This window comes from Dromiciops gliroides, chromosome 4 (assembly GCF_019393635.1).
Source record: "Dromiciops gliroides isolate mDroGli1 chromosome 4, mDroGli1.pri, whole genome shotgun sequence".
NCBI lineage: Eukaryota > Metazoa > Chordata > Mammalia > Microbiotheria > Microbiotheriidae > Dromiciops > Dromiciops gliroides.
Genome location: NC_057864.1, coordinates 65,987,806 through 66,014,534, shown reverse-complemented (window position 1 = coordinate 66,014,534; position 26,729 = coordinate 65,987,806). Strand labels below are relative to the sequence as shown.

At 39.6% G+C, this 26,729-nt stretch overlaps 1 protein-coding gene and 1 pseudogene across 1 annotated transcript in view; one reads left to right on the top strand and one right to left on the bottom strand.

Moving 5' to 3' along the window:
• RABGAP1L (RAB GTPase activating protein 1 like) overlaps nt 1–26,729 on the bottom strand; it is a 668,700-nt gene that overhangs the window by 573,659 nt on the left and 68,312 nt on the right. The window contains 4 exon segments of the mRNA XM_044004805.1: nt 2,643–2,817; nt 5,796–6,006; nt 15,315–15,501; nt 17,739–17,919. Of these exon segments, the coding sequence (XP_043860740.1) occupies nt 2,643–2,817; nt 5,796–6,006; nt 15,315–15,501; nt 17,739–17,876 (711 nt within the window). The 5' untranslated portion in view covers nt 17,877–17,919.
• Nucleotides 19,627–25,418, top strand: LOC122754608 (annotated as a pseudogene).

The window sequence follows — 26,729 nt, the reverse complement described above, 5'->3', positions numbered from 1 at the left end:
TCCCATGCAACACCACCTGGGCTCTTTCCACACCACTCAATACTAACATAAAACTTTCCGTGTCTCTTACTCATTAGATCATTTTAATACAGAACTTTATAGACTTTTTAGAAAAAATTAAATTTGTGTCACACTAGGCAATGATTAGGTGCCAAGAGTATTTCTGTATAAACTTTCTTTGAAATACCCTTAAAAGTCTTTTTTTGGGGGGGGGAGGGGGACCAATGAGGGTTAAGTGACTTGCCCAGGGTCACACAGCTAGTGTCAAGTGTCTGAGGCCGGATTTGAACTCAGGTTCTCCTGAATCCAAGGCTAGTACTTTATCCACTGCGCCACCTAGCTGCCCCTACCCTTAAAAGTCTTTAAAACTAATGGGGTAAATTTATTATATGATTTTTTTTAAGTTAGCTGTTAACAAATTATTTTTCAAGTACTAAATGATAAAAAAAAAATTTTTTTTAAAGCGTAAAAAGTGGGGGTTAATAAAAATGGTAACATCCTTGACTATTTCTGCTGTGCTTGCCAGCATTTTGCTCTGCCTGAATTCATTTGGAGAAGACTAAGTAGCACAGTGGATAGAGTCTACTCTATCCTGCCTCAGACACTCACTGTGAGACCCAGGGCAAGTCACCTAACCTCTTGTCTACCTCAGTCTCCTCATCTGTAAAAGGGGGATAATGATGGCACCTCCCTCCCAGGGCTGCTGTGAGGATCAGATGAGATGATAACTGTAAAGTATTTAGCACGGTGTCTGGCATATATTAATCATTTGTTTTTACTGTTGTTATTGTATTATTATTATTATTATTAGGATTCCTTTATAATTGTAAAGAGGTGGACAAGAACTTCATCCCCCTACTACAAAGATTAACTAACTCAAGTCACTTCCAGTGGAATCATCCAGTTTTTCTTTCCTACAGATACTCAAAATCCTTCCCAGGAGGGTCTTGCAGGAATACATCAAACATGTCTAACTAACTCTCTGTGGCTACTTTTTGTCTTCTGGGCAATGAGGGCTGAGTGACTTGCCCAGGGTCACACAGCTAGGAAGTGTCAAGTGTCTGAGGCTGGATTTGAACTCAAGTCCTCCTGAATCCAGGGCCAGTGCTTTATCCACTGTACCCACCTAACTGCCCTTCTGCGACTACTTCTTTTTTTTTTTTTTTTTTGGTGAGGCAATTGGGGTTAAGTGACTTGCCCAGGGTCACATAGCTAGTAAGTGTTAAGTGTCTGAGGCCGGATGTGAACTCAGGTAGTCCTGAATCCAGGGCCAGTGCTCTATCTACTGCGCCACCTAGCTGCCCCTGTGGCTACTTCTAACACAAAAGCCAAAGGGGCTGGGTCCAGAGCCATCTCCACCAGTGACCTTTTCTTCTGCTGCTCTTCATTGGGGTATTCTGCTTACAAGGGTTTGTAATGAAATATCGAGGCTGCAGCTGATAAAAGTACAGTGGGAACTATTTAGGGGACAAGACAGTGAAGAGCACCTATGCTCACAGCAAGGTTTGATTCTATCTGCCGTTCCCTAGAAACCTGAGTTTGAATCTACCATCCTCAGGCATTTACTAGCTATGTGACCCTGATATGTCACTTTAGCTCTGCTTGCCTCAGTTTACTTATCTGCAAAATAGGAATAATAATAATAAAACCTAACTCCCAGGATTTTTTATAAGAATCAAATGAGATAATATTTGTTTAAAAAAAAAGTCCTCTTCACAATGCCTGGCATGTAATAAGCACTATATAAATGATTACTTCCTCTCCTTCCCATAATGCTACTGAACTAAAATATTTGAACTCTGCACTAAGACAGGTACTGCCTATGATTTAGCTCTTTCCATGCAGCTCTGTGCTACCACAAATCATGACTTCTTCTTAAGAGACCTATTCAAATCCTAATATTATGTGATATGATGTGTACACATATATATTATGGTATACTGACCTCGGAGCCACAAAGACCTGGGTTTTAAGTAAGTCTCTCTTCTAGCACATAATGGCTATGTGATCCTAGGAAAATCACTTAACTTCTCAGTGATCTAGGCCAGCGGTTCTCAAAGTGTGGTTCTGAGGGTCCCTGAGGCCCTTTACAGGGGCCCAAGGGGTTTAAATTTTATCTATTATTTTCATAATAATACTAACATTTTAATTTATAATGTGGTAAATATCAACAGATATAACTCACATAAATAAAAGAAGTTTGATTGGGGAGGGGGAGTCCTCAATGATTTTTAAGAGTGGAAAGGGGGGGGGCAGCTAGGTGGCGCAGTGGATAGAGCACCGGCCCTGGAGTCAGGAGGACCTGAGTTCAGGTCCGGCCTCAGACACTTAACACTTACTTAGCTGTGTGACCCTGGGCAAGTCACTTAACCCCAATTGCCTCACTAAAAAAAAAAAAAGAGTGGAAAGGGGTCCTGGGACTAAACAGTGAGAGAATCCCTGCTCTAGGCAGCTCTCTAGGGCTGTGGGTTGTGGATAAGGTGCCCACCTGCACTGGTACAGGGAGTTTCCTCATCGTGGAATAGGAATAAAGCACAGGCACAGACCCATCCCAGCACTAATTAATATGGATGTAGGTCCTGTTACTTTTATTTTAATTAACTTTCTCACTGTAGCAGATTGCTTGGATGTGTGATACTTACTGCCTCTTGAATCTCACAGGAGAAAATGTGGATCTGAAAGTCTTCCGTCCCACGAGAACTCTCTGTAAATGCAAAGCAATCACTTTCTGCTGTCCCATCATGGCCACGTGCACAAAACAGTATTTTGTAGATTGGGAACGACGCAATTTCCACATTGCTGGATTGGTTTATTATTCTGCAAAACAAAGGGGACAGAAGAGCCCAACATTTACTTTTTATTGTTCATTTCTTGCTTTAGGATTGCAATGAAAAAGAAAGGCTGTACCATCCAGAGCTCAAAAGAGCTTTGAAATAAATTCAAGCTTAAGCTCCACGACTGGACTCAGATCCCATTAGCATCTGCAGCTTACAAATTATAAATACAAGCCCAGAAGCTCATGACGGTACATTAAAACCACCACCACAACAATAACCAGGATACTACTTTCTAATAAAAAACTTATAGCTCAAATGGACTGATGTTATTGTCAATAGTCGCTCCTTGGGATCAATGAATGGCCAGCAAAGGTTTAATTCCCTTGCTGTTTTTCATGAGCAGTCACTAGCCATGTCATTAAATGAGATATCATATGTAAAGAGCTTGGCAAACTTTATAACCCTACATAAATATTAGTCATTTGTTCTTATTCTTTAAGCTGTTTCTATTTCCTGATTTTTTTGTCTCCTACAAACTATAATTGGTCATCAGTGGTCTGTTATTCATATCTATTAATTGGTACAGGAGAAAATACAATGGAGAACACCAGTGACTAGCCTGGCAGAGACAGAACTAAAACAGGTCAGAAATTTAACACTCCACCCAGAATACTGAGGTTTTTCTTTCCCTAGCTTAAGGCTGAGCACATTGAGTTATGAATCTTTTGCTTTTGACTTTATAAGTCAATCTCATAAAGGCCTAAGTGGGAGAAACAAAGAAAAATTTGACTCAGGACCTTGCTTACAAATGATTCCATAAGTTAGATTCAAGTGGCTTAGAGTGTAAACATCTCAGTGAAGCTTTGCCTCCAAAGTAAAATCAGCAGAAGAGAGACTTGAACTAAAGGACAATCACACCCCAGAACCAATGGGAGGAAGAAGGCATGGTTTTGGAATAGTGAGCAGCCACTCTGCCCCCACACCCCATCTTGAAATTCCAAAGGAAGGAGAGAAAGGAGGGAAGGAAGGGATTGAGCGAGCATCTCCTTCTTTTGGTTTCCACCTAAACATTCAAACCCAATCAGACAATAAAGCCTTCTTGTGTTAAAACTGTATCTTCTTCCAGTCCCCTGACCACCTATTCCCCTTCTTATCAGGAGGGTAAGCTTCTAAGTAGCCAGTATAAAGGGGCAATGCAGAAAATAAGACAATAAAGGGGAACCTGGAAGTCACAGGCTGTTCCAAAGATCAAAGGGGCATAATTTACACATTGTATCATATATTAACTAAAATTCACATCCTGACTCATGATGGAAAATGCTCTCCACATCCAAAGAAAGAACCATGGGAGAATGAATACAGACTGAGGCAGACTATTTTCACTTATTTTTTCTTTCTCATGGTTTTTCCTTTTTGTTCTGATTTTTCTTTCACAACATGACTAATGTGGAAATATGTATAACATGATTGTACTGTATAGTACTATAAGCAGACAGCTTGCTATCTTGGGGAGGGGAGAGGGAAGGGAGGGAGAAAAATTTGGAACTTAAAATCTTACAAAAATGAATGTTGAAAAGGAAAACTTATCAAAGAGGGTGGAGAATTGTATTGTTTGTTTGTTTGTGGGCTATTGTGAGTCCTCTTAGGTGTTTCCTACATTTATTTATGGGCTCCTGTGAGTCCCATATATACATCTTCTGCATTTTCTGTGGGGTGAAATAAAGGCTTTCTTGTAGTTAAAAAAAAGAATGTTGAAAACTATCTTTACATGTAATTGGGAAAGAATAAAATACTATTAAGTTAAAAAAAAAAGACTGGGAACCCATTGGGTTCCCATGCATGTTCATTTCTCTTGTAATAAACCTGCCTTTCACATTTTAAAAAATTAAAAATAAAATTCACATCCTGGTAATATGTGCTAAATCAAGGGAAACCATCTACGTGTTGTTTGTCCTGTGATATTTAAATTCTAGACCTCCACAACAGAACCTCAAAAAGGTGGTAAAAACTTTGAGATGAAGACTTTGAGGTTTTACTGATAACTTTAAGATGATTTGAATGTTAAGGTACTAATATCCCAAAGTAGCACAGATAGGAGTATGTCTGTTCCTCAAAACAAACCCTATAAAAACGAGACCTCTAACTCCTGCCCACTGTGCTCTCTTCCATAGGGTCCATGCTGCTGAGTGCTCCCAATTTTCATCCACAGTGATGTGAGTGCTTGTCTCTGCCTCTCCCCCTCACCATCCTCTTTCCTATGCTGCCTGTTTCCTTTCATCACTCTATTTCCTGTCCCCATCTCACCACTGTCTGCCTCTGGATCCCTTTTCACCATTTGTCTTGGCATTTATAGTCTTTTTACCCCCATTCCCTCCTTGTTTAATTAAAATATGATTGCTGCCTTATTTGCTGCTTCAAATCATGGTCTTTCCCAGCAAGCACCCAAAGAACTGGGTGTGCCTGTTCCCATTTCACAATTTCATAAGTTATCAATTCACTTCTAATTATACTTGGCAAACAGGAGGCAAGGGTTTAGAACAAACCTGGACCTTCATTTCATGTGCACAAATAAAATAACTGAATTCAAATGCATTCTTATATGGGATCGTTGTTTTTTTAATTAACTCAAGGACATTTTTTTTTGACATGGCTAATGTGGCATCAACTATACAATGAGTTTTGTTTTTCTTACATTCTCATGGTGAAGAAGGGGGAGGCAAGGGAGAGCAAGAATTTGGAGGCAAAAATAAAACTGAATTAAAAGTAAGGAAATAGGGGCAGCTAGGTGGAACGGTGGATAGAGCACCGGCCCTGGATTCAGGAGGACTTGAGTTCAAATCCAACTTCAGACACTTGATACTTACTAGCTGTGTGACCCTGGGCAAGTCACTTAACCCCAACTGCCTCACCAAAAAAACAAACAAAAAAAAAACTACCCTAAAAGTAAGGAAATAAATCAATAAAATTCAACTCAAATTTATGTCTTTCCTGAAGAGAGGGGAAACAATTAGAACTCACCTTACAGAGCCTTCTGGAACATTTGGCACATAGAGAGTCACAGGGAACGGAAACTGGCTTGAAGATTTCATGGTTGCCATTGCTCGTAGAGCTTCTACTTCATTTCGAGGAGAAGAAACTTTCATACATCCTAAGTAAGTCAGTTTATTAAATAATACACTATCTTCCTCTGGTGGTTCACTGGGAGAAGGCGGTCGGAGAGTGGAAACTTCTAAAAAGAAAAAAAATTAGAAAAGGGATATACATCCCCCCAAAAAATCATGACATTTAGTGATGAAATGACTGTATTTGGTGGCAAAGAACCTGGATTCCAATCCTGCCTCTTTTAAACACTCATCATGTGACCCTAGGAAAGTCCCAACTTCTTGGGGCCTCAATTCATTCACCTGTAAAATGTAGGGAGTTAACTAAATGGCTGAAGCTCCTCTAAGAAATCAATCCGTCAAGAGGGAGTTATTAAGCACTTACAATTCTGAGAGAAAATGTGGCATAGTGGACAGGGAGCAGGCCTTGGAGTCAGGAAGAAGGAGAGGGTCAATATCTACCTCTGATAAATATTGACTGGAAGTCATTTACCTTCTCATTGCCCCAGGCAACTCCCTAAAACACTTCAAGCTGCAGAAAAAGCATTCATCTACACTGACAGAGGAAGTTCCTCACCAGGTACTGCCTACACCAATGAAATCCAATTAAAAAAAAATCCATAATCCTATACACAAAACCTGCTTCTGAGTAAAACTTTCTTATTTCTGTTGATGGTAAGATCATCTTCTGTCCCCCCAAAACAGACTAAAAATTGCAGAATCATCTTTTACTCTTCCCTCTTCTCTCCCACATCACATCAAATGCCAACTCTTCATGACTGTACTTCCATCATCTCTCACATCAGGCCCATTCTTTCCATTCCTTACTTACTATCCGAATTTGGACCTTCATGACTCCTGTCTGAACTATTGTTAAAACCTTCTTCTTGGTGCCTCTGCCTCTCAGGGTCACCCTGATTCACCTTTCATGCCGTTCGTGTTCTTTATGCATGTTTTACCAAGTAATTTCCTCAATCAAATACACTCAGTGCTTCCCAAAGTTTATTATATCAAATAGGGTCCTCAGTCTGGCATTCAACACCCTCAACGACTTCGTTTCAACCATCCCTTCTACATTTATCTTACATCTTCACCTCCACATACTCTATGTTCCAGCCAAAACACACCATTAATTGTCTCCTATACTTAACCATCCTTCCTTCTCTTACCTCTCTCTGGGCCTTTGCTCATAATGTTCCCATGCCCCATTTTCAAATCACTGTAATGCCTCCTCCACACCTTGGCCTACCTCAGCTGACACTATTCTTTTTTTTTTTTTTTTTTTGGTGAGGCAATTGAGGTTAACTGACTTGCCTAGGGTCACACAGCTAGTAAGTGTTAAGTGTCTTGAGGCCAGATTTGAACTCAGGCCCTCCTGACTCCAGGGCTGGTGCTCTATCCACTGTGCCACCTAGCTGCCCCCACTATCCTTAATAGAGTCTTGTCTGATTATCCTTATGGAAAACTGTTTCATCCTCACATTTCTCATGGTATTTTGTCCCCTTTCTGACCCCGAATTGCTGCCTTCATGCACGTGGAGGTAGAGAGCACCAATCAATTCTTAGCAAATAACATCCTTTTAATCCCATTTCAAGTATTTACATCTACCAGATTTTATGGTCTCTACATGTTTCATCCTGTTTCAATGCTGGGCTTCCCTCTCCGGCACTGGCCTGGCTTCAGTTCCCTCTTAGCACTGCTTCAGACTCTCCTAGACTTGACCCCCAGAACTCAACTATCTTCTCACTCTGGAACTTCTCTCAAGGTCCCCTGGGGCCTTCTCACTCTGCAACATCTTTCTACCATGTCAACTCCCAGCTCCCACTGATGAGTTCCAACCAGGGCCCTCCATGTGAGGGATGGGTCGGGGTTAGCCATGCCTCACTACCCTCCTACCTGTGGTCTGACTCTCCACCCTTCTGCACTGTGCCTTTTTCTGGGTCTATTTTCTCCCCTCCTAATAGAACCTCTTTTTCTGTTTTCTCTTCCCCCAGTATAAGGTAAGCTCCTTGCAGTGAGGGCCAGCCTTCTTTCTTGCTTCTATTTGTATTCCCAAACTTAGTTACAGTGCCTGGGGCATGATAAGAGTTTACTAAATGCTCTGTGGCCTCTCTGCCTTGCCCAGACTCCCTCAGGACAAACTGTGTCTCATTTCGTCATTGGGTCCCCACTGCCTAGCTCACAGTAGGTATAATAAATGTCTGGGGAATTTTTTTTTAAGTGAGGCAATTGGGGTTAAGTGACTTGCCCAGGGTCACACAGCTAGTAAGTGTTAAGTGTCTGAGGCCAGATTTGAACTGAGGTACTCCTGACTCCAGGGCCGGTGCTCTATCCACTGCGCCACCTAGCTGCCCCAGTCTGGGGAATTTAAAAGAAAATAAAAGTGTGTACTAATCAAATAGCCATAGCATTGGTAGACAGTCAATACAGAGAAAGAAGGCTCTTATTCTGGCAAATGGAAACCAACATAGAAAAGTGTTTCCTATGCCAAACTTTTAAAAAACAACAACAACAACAAAAAAAAAAACATTTTGAACTTATCTGCTTCAGATGTCTCATGGAATTTATATAAATTACAATCTCAAATTCTATATTCCATGTCTATCTACAATAAGAAATAAATAGGCAGTTGAAGACTGGAAGAGAATAATGACATAAGAAAAAGATTTCATGCAAGCCAGATGGAGCTCTCAGCATGTAAACTATTTTTATCATTTGTGTGTATGTTTCCCCAAACAACGTGACTCATACCTATTCTTTTTCTTGCTCACTCCCATCCTTGTCATACAGAAACTTGTGTGTGTGTGTGTGTGTGTGTGTGTGTGTGTGTGTGTATGTTGAAAGGAGGAAGTTGGAAAGGAGTATGTGTGTGGAAAGAGAGACAAAGAAAGGAAAAAGAAAATTGGCTGATAGTAAAAGTGGTTAGAGTATTATTCAGTTATAATATAATTCAACTGACATTTATCAAATTCCTATGTGCAACATAATGTGATAGGCAGTGGAGAAGATACAAAGAAAATCTCATTACTATATATCTCCACTGTCGAGCAGCATTTTCAAATAACTATATGAATACCTCATTTATACAGCACATTTGGGGAAGGAGACTAGAGAGAGATGGACACCAGCACAAGGAATGACAGACAGAGAGAGAGAGATAAAAGAGAGAGATGAGGGAGGGAGGGAGGGAGGGAGGGAAAGAGAGGGGGAGAGAGAGAGAGAGAGAGAGAGAGAGAGAGAGAGAGAGAGAGAGAGAGAGAGAGAGAGAGAGAGCGCTAACTGAATATTAACTACCAAAAAACAAACTTTAAACACATCTTGATGGAAATCTATCCAAAACTTCCCTGCCTTAGGAGACTGAACATACTTTCTCTTGGTGCAGGCTCAAAGTCATGACTATGAATATCTATAGCTATACAATGTTTTAACATAATAATATCCTTGGGATTTTTATTCAGTTGCACATGGAAGCATCCTGAATGCTCCTTTCTCCCTCTCCTCCCATTTGGCCAAGTCTGTCTGGCTCCATCTGCTTCTCACTGTCCTTGTCATCTAGACCTGCTTCTCTCAATCACTTGCTGTTTGGCTCTTTCTCCTCTTCCCTTTTCTTCTCTTTATCCCTCCCTCTGTCCTTTGCTTTTGCTGCTCCCAAGCTTATCAGCTTTGGCACTGCCTGAGCCTGGCTTTTGTAACTCCTGCCAAGAATAAGCAAGGGCTTCTTTATTCTAGTGGGTAAATTGACTAACCACACTGTGCCTTCTTCAAAACCTTCATGTCTACAGCATCTCAACTGAGTTCACTGATGTTCACACCTAAAGGGTTCACCTATTCAAGGCTATTCTGGACAAATTGTTCAAGTGCATGGCTGCTCTATGCTCTCTATATAATGGGCTCTGTGGCTGAGAAGTAGGGAAATCAATAGACCTTTATTAAGCATTCGTGACATGCAAAGCACTATGGTAAGTGCTAGATATGAATATGAAAAACTACAGAACCTGCCATGAAAGTGTTTACAATCAAATCGGGGGGGTGAAAAATATATACACAAGTAAGTAAGAAATAAGGTGAAGTCGCAAAGGAGCTATTGAGACAAAGTGTTTTAGACAGGGGTCTCCAAAATGGGCGCCACCTGGGAAGCCATAGCATGATTCCCAAATTGGAATCAACCAATCATAGAACAGGAATATGGGTTACATCCCAAGACTGCCGATCACAGGGACTGTTTCTAATACAACCACAATTACCCTTCACACTTCCTCATTCTACCCCCTCTCTCTAAATGGGCAACTCCCCAACCTTCCTTCCTTCTGAACCAGATCCAAATGTCAACCTCTCTGGGAAATGACAGAGAGTTTTGCAGAGAATGAACAAGCACCAGTGGATTGCTACCTTCATTGCTGATTCCATTATGTGACCTTTCTCCTCCAAAAACCACCCCTCTTCCAAACATGTCTATTTTGAGCACGAACAAACCTCTACACATCTACGTTTACAACCTTCATATCACCCTCAACTCCTTGCTCTCCCTCTCACCACACATAGCCAATCAGTTGCCAAAACTTGTCTCTTCTACTTCCACAAATCTCTCATATCCATTACCTTCTCTCTACTCACATAGCCACCATCCTCATTCAGGCCTTCATCATTTCTCATCAGGACTACTTCAATAGCTTCCTAATTGGTCTCTCCCTGTCTTAAGTTTTTCCCCACTAAAATCCACTGTCCACATAGCTGTCAAAGTGATATTCATAAACCACGAGTCTGACCATGTCACTTCCCTACTCATTAAAGTCCAATGACTATCTATTGACTCTAAGATATAATAATAATAATAATAAAGCTAGAATTTATATAATACTTTATGGTTTGGAAAGTACTTTACAAATTTTATCTCATTTTATCTATATAACAACCACGGAAGGCAGGTACTATTATTTTTTCCTCTTACTTGGTTATTACTATCTTTTGGGGGGGGGGAGGCTGGGCAATTGGAGTTAAGTTACTTGCCCAGGGTCACACAGCTAGTAAGTATTAAGTGTCTGAGACCGGATTTGAACCCAGGTCCTCCTGAATCCAGGGCCAGTGCTCTATCCACTGTGCCACCTAGCTGCCCTGCAGGTACTATTATTATCCTTGTTTTATAGTTGAGGAAACTGGGTTTGTAGTCTGTGAAGTGATCTGTCCAGTCACACAGCTGCTAAGTGTCTGAGGCTAGATTTGTACCAAGGTCTTCTTGACTTAGAGACCTAAAATGCTAATCCACTCTTCTACCTTGCTGCCTAATCCTTAACTAATCATTTTTAACTGTATGTTTCCATTTGCCAAAACCATTACCATCAACATCAACTGTTGACCAAATGCCACTGCAAGTAGGATAAGTACAAGAACCCTGGAAACAGCAGTACTTCCCCCATTTGCCTAGCCCTGGCAGCCATCCTCCAACATTCTGATTAACACCAAAATCGTCACAGTAGCACTCTTTGTAATAGCAACAGGTTGGAGACAAAGTGGGTGCCTGCAGATTGGGCTGTGGTTAAATAAACTGCAATAAATGAATATTATTGTTGTTCAGTCACTTCAGTCATGTTGGATTCTCATCTGGAGTTTTCTTGGCAAAGATACTGGAATGGTTTTACTATGTCCTTTTCCAGCTCATTTTACAGATGAGGAAACTGAGAAAAACAAGGTAAAGTGATTTGTGCAGAGCCACACAACTGGTGTCTGAGGTCAGATTTGAACTTAGGAAGATGAGTCTTCCTGACTCCAAGCCTGACATTCTATCCACTGTGCCATCTAGCAGCCTAATATATGAAGACAGGATTTAATAAATGTGTTTTTACTGATCTAAAATAGATTATGATGCAATAAGAAATTACAAATAGGAGGAATTCTTAGAAACACAGGAAAATGCATGAACTGATAAAGAAAAAATAAGCAGCACCAAAAGAACATAATACACAAGTATTACACATTACACTATGTCAAAGATGGGCAAGTGACAACTTCTCTAGGCCACAAATCCTCAGCTCTCAAAGGAAGATATTGGTACAAGGGACCCCTAAGTTCCCTTTCACCTCTAAATCTATGATTCCCACATCAAAGAGGAAGGGCAAGATACATATTGTCAAATACATAAAATTGCTTCATTGTTTTTCTTTGCTCAAGAGAATATTCAATCTAGGTATGAGTGGAGTGGTAGTTCTTGAAATGGCTGATTAAAAAAAAAGAGAGGAAAAAAATAAAACTCTTTAAAAAAGAAAAGGCAGAGAGCAGCTAGGTGGCACAGTGGATAAAGTACGGGTCCTGGATTCAGGAGGACCTGAGTTCAAATCTGGTCTCAGACACTTGACACTTACTAGCTGTGTGACCTGGGCAAGTCACTTAACCCCCACTGACCCACAAAAATAAACAAATAAATTAAAATTAAAATTAAATAAAAATTTTTTTAAAGAAATATTTCCCTGAAATGAATTTAAATCTATTCTAGTGGCTTTTACCCAGGGGTCCTAGTCTTCAAGACCAGGCTGGGATGCAAAAACTGGAACTGTGCTGTGGTGGAGGGCTAGAAGAGATGATCTCTGAGATTCCTGGCAACTGTGGCATTCTTTGATTCTATGCCTATTCAGTTTAAAACTATATCCCAAGTCTTCTTTTTTTTTTTCTTTTCTTTTTTTGGCGGGGCAGTGGGGGCCAAGTGACTTGCCCAAGGTCACACAGCTCTGAGGCTGGATTTGAACTCAGGTCCTTCTGAATCCAGGGCCGGTGCTTTATCCACTGTGCCACCCAGCCGCCCCCCAAGTCTTCTATTACTTTTGTCCTTTTTGTTCTGAATTCCTTATATGACCTATCACTAAGAAATAGCAATATGGCCTCTAAAACTGCCAAAGTAAAAGATCACACGAATTATGGCACCAAGCACACTCACAATGATAAACTAACATTCCTGTCACATTCTTTCCTGAGCAAGCCTACCTATACAGACAGACAGATTTTCAAAAGATCTTTGGAAGTTTCTACACCAAAATTTGCTTTAAAAAAAACAGTTGAGGGATAACAGGATAAGAATAGGGAAAGAATAATTTATCAAGAATAGGGAACTAGTCTACAGCAAGGTTCCAAATTTACTTTGAACTCAGGGGAAGCAGCACATTTTCAATGGTTCCCAACATAAGGTTGTGACCCAAATTACAGAAGTCAAAGCACTATGGAAGGATCTTGGAAAATTTCAAAATGAAACTAAGCAATCTGTTCCTGAGTATGTTAAGTAAGAATCCCAGCAGCATCTACATTCTACTCAATCTCATCTTTCCTATGCTCCTCTATAAAGAATACAGAGATGGGTCAGTGAGGTGGCACAGTGGATAAGGCACCCGCCCTGGATTCAGGAGGGCCTGAGTTCAAATCCGACCTCCCCACCAAAAAAAAATAATATAGAGCCCAAAGTTGTTAGAGGATGTAAGGTGATAAATAAAGTTATAACAGGGACTATGGAGATCTCTACTAACAGTGATACTCTCTACTGGCACAAATTACTACTGAAGGAAAGAGGGGAAGCAGAGGAATAGAAGCTGACAAAAGATGGTAAAACAAACCAAATGACCTCAACAGATTGGAATCCATCTCAAAATTCTTTCTAATAGTATAAATAAATTTGTGATTTTTGCCCATTTTTTAACTCAAGTCCTCCACAAGGGATCTATTAGGAGACATGGTAAAAGCCATTTTCTAGGTCTTCATAGCTTTTAAAGGTGCCACCATAGCACTCAAGCTACCCATCTGCTAGGACCAAATCAAGCCACATGATCAGGCTTTTTCAACCAGCTATTTCTTCAAACAAATCTTACACCCCCTCTTGCATATGACTGATCAATGGAAATATGCTGCATCTTATGTATGCCCTCCATGTGTCTCTCCACTGACCTTTTATTAACCTTGCAACTGTAATTACACAGAGATGATGTTTCAAGAGAGGTAAGTAGTTACGTAACCACCTTTCAAGCTTTTGCTCCAATGTGAGGATTCTAACTATCTAAATTATCTCTAAGTCTTCTAATCATCAAAATCTTGCCCATCCTTCAAGACCTAGCTCAAGGCCTTCCACACCACACAAGACCCTCATGGTCCACAATGGCCTTTTCTCTTTCTGGAATTCTATTACACCTGGGTCAATATAACTATTTTTTGCATGTAAGTGCATTATAATCATTTCACGTGTTATAGTTTAGTCTTCCAAGGTAGCTGAATTCCCTGCAAATGGAGACCATGTATTCTTTTTGTTTTGCATTTCCTGAAACCTAGCCCATAGCACTGGGCATTTAAAATAGTTACTCAAATAACAGCTGATTGAATTGGTTGGGAATAAATGAAAGGTTAATCACTCAAAAGAGGATTTTTAACTACTGTAAAATGTAAGGCAGGATTTTCCAAAATGTCTTCTAATACCATGAAAGGAACAAATATGTAGTTACATATTTACTAGATCATGGAATGACAATCTTTAATAAAAACTTAAATCAAATACTGTCCCTATTCTTTGAACAACTGGAGAAGGACAGAAGGAAATAATCGTTTATCAAGTGCCTACTATCTGCCAGGCATTCTACTAAGTGTTTTACAAATATTATGTCATTTGAACCTCACAACAAACCAGGGAGGTTGGTGCTATTATTATCCCCATTTTTCAGTTGAGGAAATCGAGGCAGGCATAGGCAAAGTGACTTGTCCAGCGTCACATAGCTAGTAAGTATCTGAGGTCACATTTGAACTCAGGTCTCCTTGACTCCAGGCCCAGCAGTCTATTCATCACAATACCTAGCTGCATAATGAGCCTATTACCTCAAGAACAATAGAGAAGAGATTCTTAAAATTTTTCCACTCCTGACCCCTTTTCATCTGAGAAACTTTTACATGTATATAAGCATATAAAATAGGTATACATAACCTTTTACTGTTGCCAATATTTTTGTGATCCCTACATTCAGTTATGCAGTCCACAGTTTAAGAAGCTTTGCAATATAGTACTAAAAAAATTTAAAGTGATATCTTAGGGCCAACAAATATTTTTCATAAAATCTTAGAACACATTTTTCATATTACTTTACATTAATACACGTTAACTTAGGGGAAAAACAGTAAGTCATCTTGACCAAGTCCTAATTCTAATATATAAAATTAGTCCAATTTGTACTGAAATGACAACAGAAAAAAGTAGAGGCCAGCAGCAACATCTTGTTCCAGCTGCTTATTTCACAAGTAATTTGATATCTAGAAATGGGGCCTCTTTCAAGGAGAAGAAAAGAACTAAAATGAAAGCTGTCTCCCCTCAATAGAGCCCTTGGGGAACAGAAACATGAAATTCATTGTCTGTTCCCAACTTTCCTCAAAAATTTCTTTCTGAACTTTACCCAACTGTTCTTATTCACTAACAGTAAGGTACCTGTATTAGAAGGGTCCAGCACTAACTGGAGAGAAGGCCTATTTGCTTGGTTGGCTGAAACATCAGTAAATGCATGATCACAAATGTCAGTCGAAGTGTCACAATCAGGATGGTTTTGACCTTTTTCAGAATCCCTCAGAATCTCTTCCATTGCCTTCTCCAGCTGTTCATCTCCATTACAGACTATCTATAAGTTCAAAAAAACGGGGCAATAAATGTTAAACTTACCCACAGATTCAGGGTTACAGTAAATAAATATAAAATGTAATATATGTGTTAATTAAGTACCCGCTGCATACAATACACAAATCAAAACACTGTATAGCTTGAAACAAAAAAAATTAAAGCAATTATATGTTACAAACAGAATACAAGCTGTACCTAACTTGACATAAATCTCACCTCATACATTTTTTTTAAAAGAATAAACAAGAGAGTGCTTATTCTCTTGTGGTTTCATCATGAAATTATAAGGATACAGTTTCCTCTACAGATTTAAAAAGTGATTCAATTTACAAAAAATGAGTATCTACAATTTAAAGAATATAAACATTCCATAATTTTTGCATGAAACAAGGAAAGAATGCAAAGAAGTTCAAGCGAACACTGTCATTTGTGACTACCTTCAATCAAAACTTGCTCTTTACAAAGATCTTATCTCTTACTAACAATGGTTTAACAATAAGAAAAGCTCTCTATGTCCTATTGATTTCTTAAATTACTTGACTGAGGTCATTTTAAGCCACATATAAGTTATGAAAAATAGCATCTCATTATGCAGTTAAGATTACAATATGTACGCTATGTACTCAGCACTGGCCTATCTTAGAAATAACCTAACCAATCCTGTTTTTCAGTAACAACTTTTTGTCATTGTTGTTTTAGACCCATGATTTCAACGTAGGAACTCCCTCTACCAATTCACACATCTTCCAAGGCAGAAGGGTAAATTGCCAGTAATTTCCATCCTTAGAGAGTTGCCTGAGGCCCTGAGTAGCTAAATTATTTACCCATGTTAGCACAGCTAGTATGTGGGATAGGTAGGACTTTTCCTAATTCCAAGGGCAGTCCATTATGCTTCAGTGCCTCTCGGTAATGCTGAGAATATGAAATAACCAAATTCCATTATGAAAACTCCATTCTAACATCATTTGGACAATGTAACTTTGTTCTACCTCACTCCCATAACCTTGTTTCAGCTAGACACGTTTTCAGGGAAATAATGACACAAGGCAGAGTGTATGCCTACACAATTAAAATTAGCAGAAGATGCATCAAATTCACTACCAAAATATTAAATCAGGATATTTTCATTAAATCATTCAAGTATTATTCCTTTGAAGGTAAAGTCAATATTTAATAACTTTCACCTGCTTTCCATTCAAAGATTACATTTTAATTCTAAATGTCTGACTTGCTCCTAAAGCTTTCATGATTCTATCATCCGAAAGAGAACAACACAACTCAAGAATGAATTGGAAAAGTAATAAAAAGTACCACTGAAACAGCTTACTCCTACAACTTTTTTCAACATACTCAAGGCACTCAATTTACTTTTTAATCTCAGTTGTTAGACATCAGCAGGTCAACAAGCATTTACCAAGCAAAATGTGGTTGAATTATTACATTGTTCTCATGTGTCTAAATACTTGGATTGTTACTACTGTGTTACTTTTTGTCACTGAAAATGTTCAAGAAACAGAATCATCTTCACAGGAATACTCTCAGATGCTAAAAATGTAGACCATCCTGCCAAATATGTACATCCAAGTCACAGCAACTGTAACAGGACCAACGTACCAAAAGGTTCGCTTGATATACAATATACAAATCAAAAAGGAAACAAAACCCCACTGAAGCAAAAGTAAAACATATATTGTACTTGATTCCTTGCTTGGCTATCTTGTATACTAAGAGTAAGGGAGAGGGGGCAGCTAAGTGGCACAGTGGATAAAGCACCAGCCCTGGATTCAGAAGGACCTGAGTTCAAATCTGGTCTCAGACACTTGACATTTAATAGCTGTGTGACCCTGGGCAAGTCATTTAACCCTCACTGCCCCACAAAAAACAAACAAACAAAAAAGAATAAGGGAGAGACAGGGACTGACAGTATAAATGAAGAGAAACATGGGAGAGCCAACAACCCCCTTAAGAGCCTACTAAGAAAAAGTTTCAACTCCTTTCCCATGCCTCTTACCTTTTGCAGCTGTTATTTGGCAGTTAAAAACCCAAAAGGCAAAAAAGATAACCTGGCCCCAAAAAATCAACTTTTCAGGTAAATAAATGCTAACTGGAATCTTCTGAACGCATCAACAACTGGGGGTGGGGGGTAGGGATTGATTCCACCTATTTACTTAGAATCCATAAAAATGTTAAAAATGTAAAATAAATAAGTGGAAGCCGTTTGAAGAAAAGAAAATGTACCTTTAGCTGAGGTTTTTCATCAACTTTCATAGAGGTATCATCTGCTTGCTGAGGTACCAAGACAAATTCTTCACTGTTTAGTGCGGTCACAGAATCAGATGACCCACTAACCTTCTGTAATGAAGCTCTGACCTCCATTTCAGAACTGCAGACTTCTCTTGCCACATTCACCTAGTCAAAGCTACAAAGAGAAAAAAGTACTGCCAGTTAAAACATTAAAAAATATTTAAATAACCCTTAGTCATTAAAAAAAAAAAAAAGCTTTCATATAAACAGGAATCCTGCTGGCTAGATAATTAACTCGAGGCTACCCAGACTGCCTGTTCAAATTGAGCTATGTACAAAGGAAATCTATCCTTTTCACTCTGAGTCTCCAGACAGCCAGAATCATATTGTTTCCTGAAAAACAACACGAACCCCACCCAACTGTAAATTAAATAAGCTGTGCAAATTATTTCAATATCACTAAACTTCCAGTGGAAATATTCATCCTCTTTTTTAATAATTGGTAAAAAACAGAATAACTAGTCGGGGGAAAAGAGGTCAGAATAAAGAAAAAAAAATCCCTGAAAGAATTTTATTAACTGAATCTGGACGTTTCAGATAACATTCCTGTTCTAGCACAAAGTGTTTGTTAGGCCACAAAGTGATTTTTCTAGGTCAATAAAGTTTTTTGGCTTTTTTTAACTTAAGGTAAAATTAGAACCACCTCAAGCCTTGTGTCTATCCCAGATACTACACTAATTATCTAAACAAACAAAAGGCTCTCAAATGACAATCGTAAAGGAAACCAAGTTTCAGTCATATTGTGCATTTGTATCTGCAAAACTCAAACTGCACAGTATAGGGAGCCTGCCACCCTTCTGCTGGAAGCAGGGATAGAAGACAAAGATACGTTAGTCATTCCCTCCATACTTTTTTGTGTAGCTTATTTGTATATCACTGCGCCTCCTTCCCTTCCTTCCCCATCCCCTCAGAAGAATGCAAGTGTCATGAGGGCACTCTCATCATGCAGATATACTGGCCTACTTACAATTTTCTGAACATAATCCTCCACCTCCCGCCTTCCTAGCTTTTCACTGACTATCCACCATACCTAGCATGCTCTGCCCCATCATCTCTGCCTCTTGGTCTCCTGGGCTTCTTCCATCCAGAATCAACTCAAAGCTCACCTTCTACAGGAGGCTTTTTCTGGTTCCTCCAACTGTTAATGACCTTCCCTTTCAGATTACATTCATCTGTTCTGTATTGTATCTATTTACCCAGTTATTTACATATTTTATTCATTAGGATGTAATGCCCCTTGATGGAAGGGCCCGTATTTTGCCTTTCTTCACGTGCCCAGCACTTAACACAGTGCCTGGCACATAGTAAGCACTTAATAAATACTTGTGGATTGTTTGAATGGTGTACTAAGATCGTACCTATCTATTCTTGAAGAATATCTATATCCTAGGCCCATTTAAACTATATTCTTGAGTACTCAAAGAACTGGCAGACATGACTGCCACTGTCAAGGATCCATGAAAGGTAATAGAAACCCTAGGACTAGAAAAGGATAGGTGTTGTCCCAACTTTCAAAAAAGGTAAAAGCATGGAGTTTGCAAACTACAGACCATAAATCTGACAAATTCTTGATAAAATTCTAGAATGTATTATTAAAGGAATGAATAGTGATTATCTAGAAAAGGAAGTAATTACCACAAAGAGCCAGAATGGCCTCATCAAGATCATGTGATGCCAGAGCAATCTTATTTTTTTCTTGGACAAAGTTACTAAACCACGGGAATACTGGGAGCAAAGGGTGGAAGGGAGGGAAAAGAAGAGGGAGGAAAGGAGAGAGATAGAGAAGATCATAGGAGGGAAAAGGGAAAGGGAGATTACAACTATGGAGTCAGAAGGTACATAAAACAGAGAAATTCCTACAGTTGATGAGGATAAGGGATTGTTAAGGGCTAAAATTCTAGCTAAACTGTCTAAAATATCTAATGAGTGGTCGCCAATAAATTATAAGCTTTAGCAAGAGTTAGACTTTTAAGCATTTATTAAGGAGAATAAGAGTTTGGTAAAGAGAGAAGAAAAGGCCTAGATTCCTATCTATTAAAGGGAGAGCACATTTCTAGCTCCCCTCTCCACCAGCATCCTCAGGAAAGAGCGGGAGACCAAGCGCCACTCTCTTCCTTCCTCCTCCCACTCGCCCGCATCACTTCCTGACGCCAAAGAAAAGATTCCTGATCTTGCCCTCAAAGACCTTCGTTTCATGGGCGGAACTCTTCTACAGTAAGTCTCCAGCAGGTGGCGTCATTCCAATCGTTACAGGATAGTGACCAATGGTCAAAGTAAAATTCCTTCTTTCTTTCTTTCTTTTTTTTTTTTTTTTGGTTGGGCACTTGGGGTTAAGTGACTTGCCCAGGGTCCCACAGCTAGTAAATGTCAAGTGTCTGAGGCCGGATTTAAACTCAGGACCTCCTTAATACAGGGCCAGTGCTCTAGCCACTGTACCACCTAGCTTCCCCTCAAAGTAAAATTCTATAGCTGTTGAAGAGGTACAAAGTGTTATGCTTCAAAAGATCCATGATTTTATTTGATGTAGTTATGGCAATCTTTGCACAGTATTCCAGAGCCTTTGCTTTCATTCCATAGTCAACAAATTACATACCTATTATGTGCCAGGCTCAAGAACCCAGTCATCAATTTCATGCCATGTCAAGACAGTGGAGCAGGACTTTCATAGGGACATAAAAGAACTAGAAATGAAAATCAACTAAAAATATTTTCAGTTTTAATAAATAATTAAAATCATCATTAAAAAGACAAATATTCGGGCAGCTAGGTGGCGCAGTGGATAGAGCACCGGCCTTGGAGTCAGGAGTACCTGAGTTCAAATCTGGCCTCAGACACTTAACACTTACTAGCTGTGTGACCCTGGGCAAGTCACTTAACCCCAATTGCCTCACTTAAAAAAAAAAAAGCCAAATATTCATTTGAACAATCTACTTTTGATTGAATTGCTAAACTAATGTGTACATTTATTTAAATTTAATTCACACACGTAATCTTTTTAAGAAATCGGCTGGATTATTAATTTATAGTCTGCAAAAATTCAAAAACCTAAAATATTTTTCTTTTTTTTAGCTAGCTATTCCTCCAAAGGTATAGGCATCTAGACTAGAAAACCTACTACGGTCCCTTTGTACATCTAAAATGCTGTGGTAGAAGCTTTTTCAAACAGAGCTAAATCTGAAGTGCCTGACTTCCATCCACTCAATTCCATGTGATGATTATTTACTGAGCCTAACATAAGTTCACCGTGCTAACACTATTAATTTCCCTTCACGTGGGATAGACCTGTTATTATTTGTTGACCTAAAGACAAATAAAGTGATAAAGATTAATAACTCTAAATAATAAATGAAATTTTTAGAGTTCTTTAATATTCACTCTTGTCTATGGACTATAAGCTAATGGTGTCTACAAGGAGGAGATGCAATTTCAATGCATTATTAAGACATGAGATATACATATCAGAGCACTACATATCTTGATTAAATTAACAAATATAAGACTGTGCTACATGAACAGTTAATTTGTATTCCTCCTGTTTAACTCCTTTCCCACAGTAGCAAGTACAGTGTCCTGCATCTACTAGACACCATATAAATGATTTTTTTTTATTTATTTTTTTTTAGTGAGGCAATTAGGGTTAAGTGACTTGCCCAGGGTCACACAGCTAGTAAGTATTAAGTGTCTGAGGACAGATTTGAACTCAGGTACTCCTGACTCCAGGGCCGGTGCTCTATCCACTGCGCCATCTAGCTGCCCCTATATAAATGATTTTAACTGCAAATGAACCAGACCTACACCAATCCTTGGTGCATGAGACCCACCCAATTTTGTAAAATGAGCAAATATCTGAAATAACTCAATGTTAACCCATAAATGAAAACTTCATTAGAATGGCAAAAAATTGCAATTCTACGTATTAGAAATGAAGGTAGCATGCAGACAAGTTTCTAAATAAAGTGATTTTCTCATAACATAACTAAACCTATTTAAATGAATAAAAGCAGAGTGTAAAATCTGAAAAACTCCCTTCTGAGTCAAGCAAAATGACGTCAGCCTTCTTCTGGCTTTCAGTTTATGTGGTGGATTCATATCCATTCATTTTCCAAGCAGCTCTTGAACTAAAAGAGTAACCTAAATAGTAACCTAAAAACCCAAGTGTGAGTCAAAGTTTGGATAGGGTGACAGCCCAGTTAGGAGGAAGTCTATAAATGACTACAGCTGAACCATTACAAAAATGGAAAAAAGAAGCACTATGGATAACAAAGAGAAAACTAGCAACAGCTTCAAAACACCAAGAAAAACAAAAACCTTTGCCTTAGTATTTCTGAAGGGAAAATTCCAGTCAGAAAAATAAAATAGCATGTGCCCAATAGAGCCCTTTAAGGTTTGAGATTCTTCCAGTCGTTAAAAAGGGGAATATTAACCCCCACTTGCCAAAATCTCTTAGCATTTCTTCTCATTCAAAAGGAAGGGTGTGCCAATATAGTAGGAGCTATATTACAGGTTCTGACCTAGAATCAATCTATGTCTGAGCTATGGAAATACCGGCTTGACCATATTGGCAAGTTCAGGTCTGGACTTGCCAGGCTAACTTTCCTCATAAACTTTCAGCTGAATGGAAACTTTATAGCAGGAGAAGCCTGAACACATACTGACACAGCTATATTCTACAACAAGACATTCACGGGTAGGATCAGGTAAGACAATAATCCATTGACCAAAGCTAGGATGTGGCTGCCATCATCCCATCATTTAATTCCATCAAAATATATCTGCTGACCTCCAGAATCCTACTCTCCTGTCCTCCCATAATGACCTTGGCATCAGGCTTGCAGTTTTCCTTCCCAGGCAGTTAAGTGTCACAGTGGATAGAGCACTGGGACTGACATCAGGAAGACCCAAATTCAAATCCAAGCTCAGATACCTCCTAGCTATGTGACCATAAGCAAGACACTTAACCTCTATCTGCCTTAAAATGTGGCTGATAATAATGGCACCTACCTCACAGGGTTGTTGGAAGAATCAAATGAAGTATTATTTGTAAAGCCTTCGTACAGTGTCTGGCACATAATAAGCATTTAATTAATGCTTATTCCCCTCTCCCTTCCTTCCAACCCTGCCTTCATCCTTGGTGACTTCAATGTTCATATTGGCAACCTCCTAATTCATGAATTTCCTCAACTCCATGACATCCATCTTCATTTTACTTCAGCCACTCACAGGAATGTACTCACAATGGTAACGATTGGAATGACACCACCTGCTGGAGACTTACTGTAGAAAATCTCTGCCATGAAAGTGAAGGTCTTTGAGGGCAAGACCAGGAGTCTTTTCTTTGGAGTCAGGAAGTGACGTTTGCTTGTAGGAGGAAGAAGGAAGAGACTGGTGCTCTGTCTCGCTCTCTTTTCCTGGGGACACTGGTGGAGAAGGGAGCTAGAAATGCGCTCTACCTTTAATAGATAGGAATCTAGGCCTTTCTCTCTCTCTCTTTGCCAAGTTCTTGTTCTCCTTGATGAATGCTTAAAAGTCTAATTCTTGCTAAAGCTTATAATTTATTGGCGACCACTCATTAGATATTTTAGACAGACTAGCTAGAATTTTAGCCCTTAAAACAACCTTGACTCTGTCCTAACTCCAAACTCTACTACCATCAATATTCTAATTGATGAAACTCCTCTCTCTCATCATAATTTCCTTGCTTCATACTTTTCCCACTGCCTCATTCCCTCTAAACATGGTACATAGTTATCTGGGCAGCTAGGTGGCACAGTGGATAGAGTGCCATGCCTGGAGTCAGGAAGACTCATCTTCCTGAGTTCAAATCCAGCCTCAGACACACAGACATAGCTGTGTGACCCAGGGCAAGTCATTTAACCCTGTTTGCCTCGGTTTCCTCATCTGTAAAATGAGTTGGAGAAGGAAATGGCAAAAGCCACTCCAGTATATTTGCCAACAAAACCCCCAATGGGGTCATGAAGAGTTGTACATGACTGAAAAGTAACTGAACTTAACCACCATTCTCCCAGCCTCCCAAACTTACAAACAAGGTTTCATCCTTAGCTCCTTGCTCTCTTTAGAAGTAGTGTGATAAGGCAGCCAAAAAACTAATGCAACCTTGGACTGCTTTAAAAGGAACAAAGCTTCTGAGAATAAGGTGTGATAAAATAATGGAATTTGGCAGACACCCAGGGGCCCCACCTGATTGATTTAGTATTGTTTGAATTGGGTGAGAATGAGAAACAGACTACGTACCTACTTAAGGATGATTGGATGGAAGCCACACCTGGCCAGCCCTAAGTGATGTGCTGGTGTACTACTGACATCAGCAAGTAACCACTCTCAACCAACCAGCTTGAAGGACCTCCCCTTTGGGGGAGGGAGAGAGGAACTAGAAAGTGAATGCTCGCTCATAGAAGAACTCTTTTTTTTGGTGAGGCAGCAGATGGGGGGGGGGGGAGCCTCTTAGTTGTTCAGACACCTGCTTGGTGGTGAGAGATTTCATGTAGGCTGCTAGGAAAGGAAATTGCTTTCTTTCTCTCTCACTATACCGAATTAGATCTGAGCTAGGATTTCCATGCTATAAGGAATCAGTTCTCAATCTCTCTTCACTAACTTATAATATATATTTTAATAAGTCTTTAAAAGCCTAAACTCTTGCTGAATTTATCAGTGATTCTAGCCAGCATCCCCCCAAGACTGGCGGGGGGGGGGGCAGATTAGAACACACAATTTAGACTTTAAACAACACAAAGGAGACAATAATCTCACCTCATCCAGACTACTCTGTTCAGTTCTGTCTACCATCATTTAATAAGGACATTGGTAAAGTGGAGCATGTCCAGAAAAGAAAAATTACCATGGTGAAGGGCCTAGAGATGATGTCATATAAAGACTGGGTGAAGGAATTGGTGCATTTTTAGCCTGGAGAAAAGATGTCACAGGGAGGCAGGAGGAAGACATCATAGCCATCTTCAAGGACTTTAAAGAGTGTCATGAGAAGGAGGGATTGGAACTGCTCTCTCTGCTTGGTCACAGAAGGAAGAACCAGCTAGTGCAATAACCCAATGGACTTTACATGCTTCCAGTGCATCCAACCTTCAGTAGCTCCTTTGGTCTCAACAAACCACACCTAGTCCTAGATAAGAAGTGTCAGATGTGTATGCAGTGTGACATCAAATTTTATTTCATAACCAGAAAGCACCATTGTTAACACTATAGAAGTGCGTCTATGACAAGTAAGACCCCTTATCTTGGATGTCTTTGCACACCACATAGGACAGTATGGAGTGTGTACCTGTGTCTCAGACAGAAATACAGTTTTATGACAAGCAATTCAAAGTGCCCATGAGTAGAGCCACCTTCTTTGTAAAACCAAGATACTTGCTTCTGGATGGAGACAGTCATTATGAAACTGAAAGTGTTCACATTTCAGCGGCTCAAATACTAACCAAGCACTTTACTCCTGGGGCCAGTGGCATGCTACACCAGCAGGAGAAGTCAAGGCCTCAGAATGTGACCCAGAAGTTCACTGCTGGTGAAGACTCTAATTCTAACAAAAAAGAACAGTCAGCCATCTGGCTAACAGCCATACTCAAAGCAGTCAAACTCCTCTAAGGGGCAGCTGGGTGGCACAGTGGATAGAGTGCTGGGTCTGGAATCGGGAAGACCTGCATTCAAATTTGGCTTCGAACACTTACTCACTACATGACCCTGAGCAACAAACTTAACCTCAGCCTCAGTTTCCTCAAATGTAAAACAAGGGTAATAACAGCACCAATCTCCTAGGGTTGATGTGAGAATTAAATTAGATAATACTTGCAAAGTAGTACGTGCTTAATAAAGGCTCCTTCCCTTCCTCCCATTGCCCCATTCATCCCCATGAATCCTGGAACCAAAGATCACAAAAGAGTATTTGAGAGGCTCAATACAAATGTCTTGGGCCCACAGTAGAATGTATGGCATGATGGATGTTTGCAGAAGTGTTTGGGAAGGGGGCAGGTAGGTGGCACAGTGGAGAAAGCACCGGCCCTGGATTCAGGAGGACCTGAGTTCAAATCTGACCTTAAACACTTGACACTAGCTGTGTGACCCTAGGCAAGTCACTTAATCCTCATTGGAGAAGGAGAAGGAGAGTTTGGGAAAACCTCAGTGCTCACTGACCCAATGCAAGATGCATATAGTTTATTAATACTTGAAATGCAGCAACATATTTGACTTTGCATACTTTATCTCATTGGTACTAATAGATCGAGGGAGATGGCTACTGTTAACATGTTAATGTTAAACTATCAGGCATTTTTAGCATAATCCATACAGTAATAGTGTGTACTGGGTTTACTAGTGAGTCACTCTAATGTCCTTTTTTACTTTTTTTTCATTCCTCTTACAGGAACTAGGGTAAATTTTATTCACTCTATGTTTATGGGAGTAAATTATTTAAGGATTTGTGCTTTTTATTTGGAGTTGAAATGCCTACTGTTATCTGCCAATAAAACCTGCTTCAATTGTTTTCAAATTGCTAACTCAATGTGAGCAAACTTTGGTTACTTCTGAAGGGCAAAGTTTATGACTTTAGTAGTCCAGGTTTTTAATACTTCTCACTTGATTAAAATAATTGTTCAGCAATTATGATTGAAAACAATTCTTAAATTGTGTATTCATATATTCACTTGTTGCCTGGGAAACCACTATTCCATGTTACCTTTCAAAAAGAAGTGTACCTTTCAGCCAAGTGGTCCTTGCAAGCAATGGATTACAAAATGAATTAGAATGGATTACAAAACAGAACACTCTAACCCACCTCTTCATAAATTGTATTTCATTATCATTCCATCTAATGAATGAGTCTAAGAACATATAGGGGAAAAGCTCAGCACAGAAAAACCAGGAAATGATTTGAGGTAATTTCTCATCTACCACAAGTCC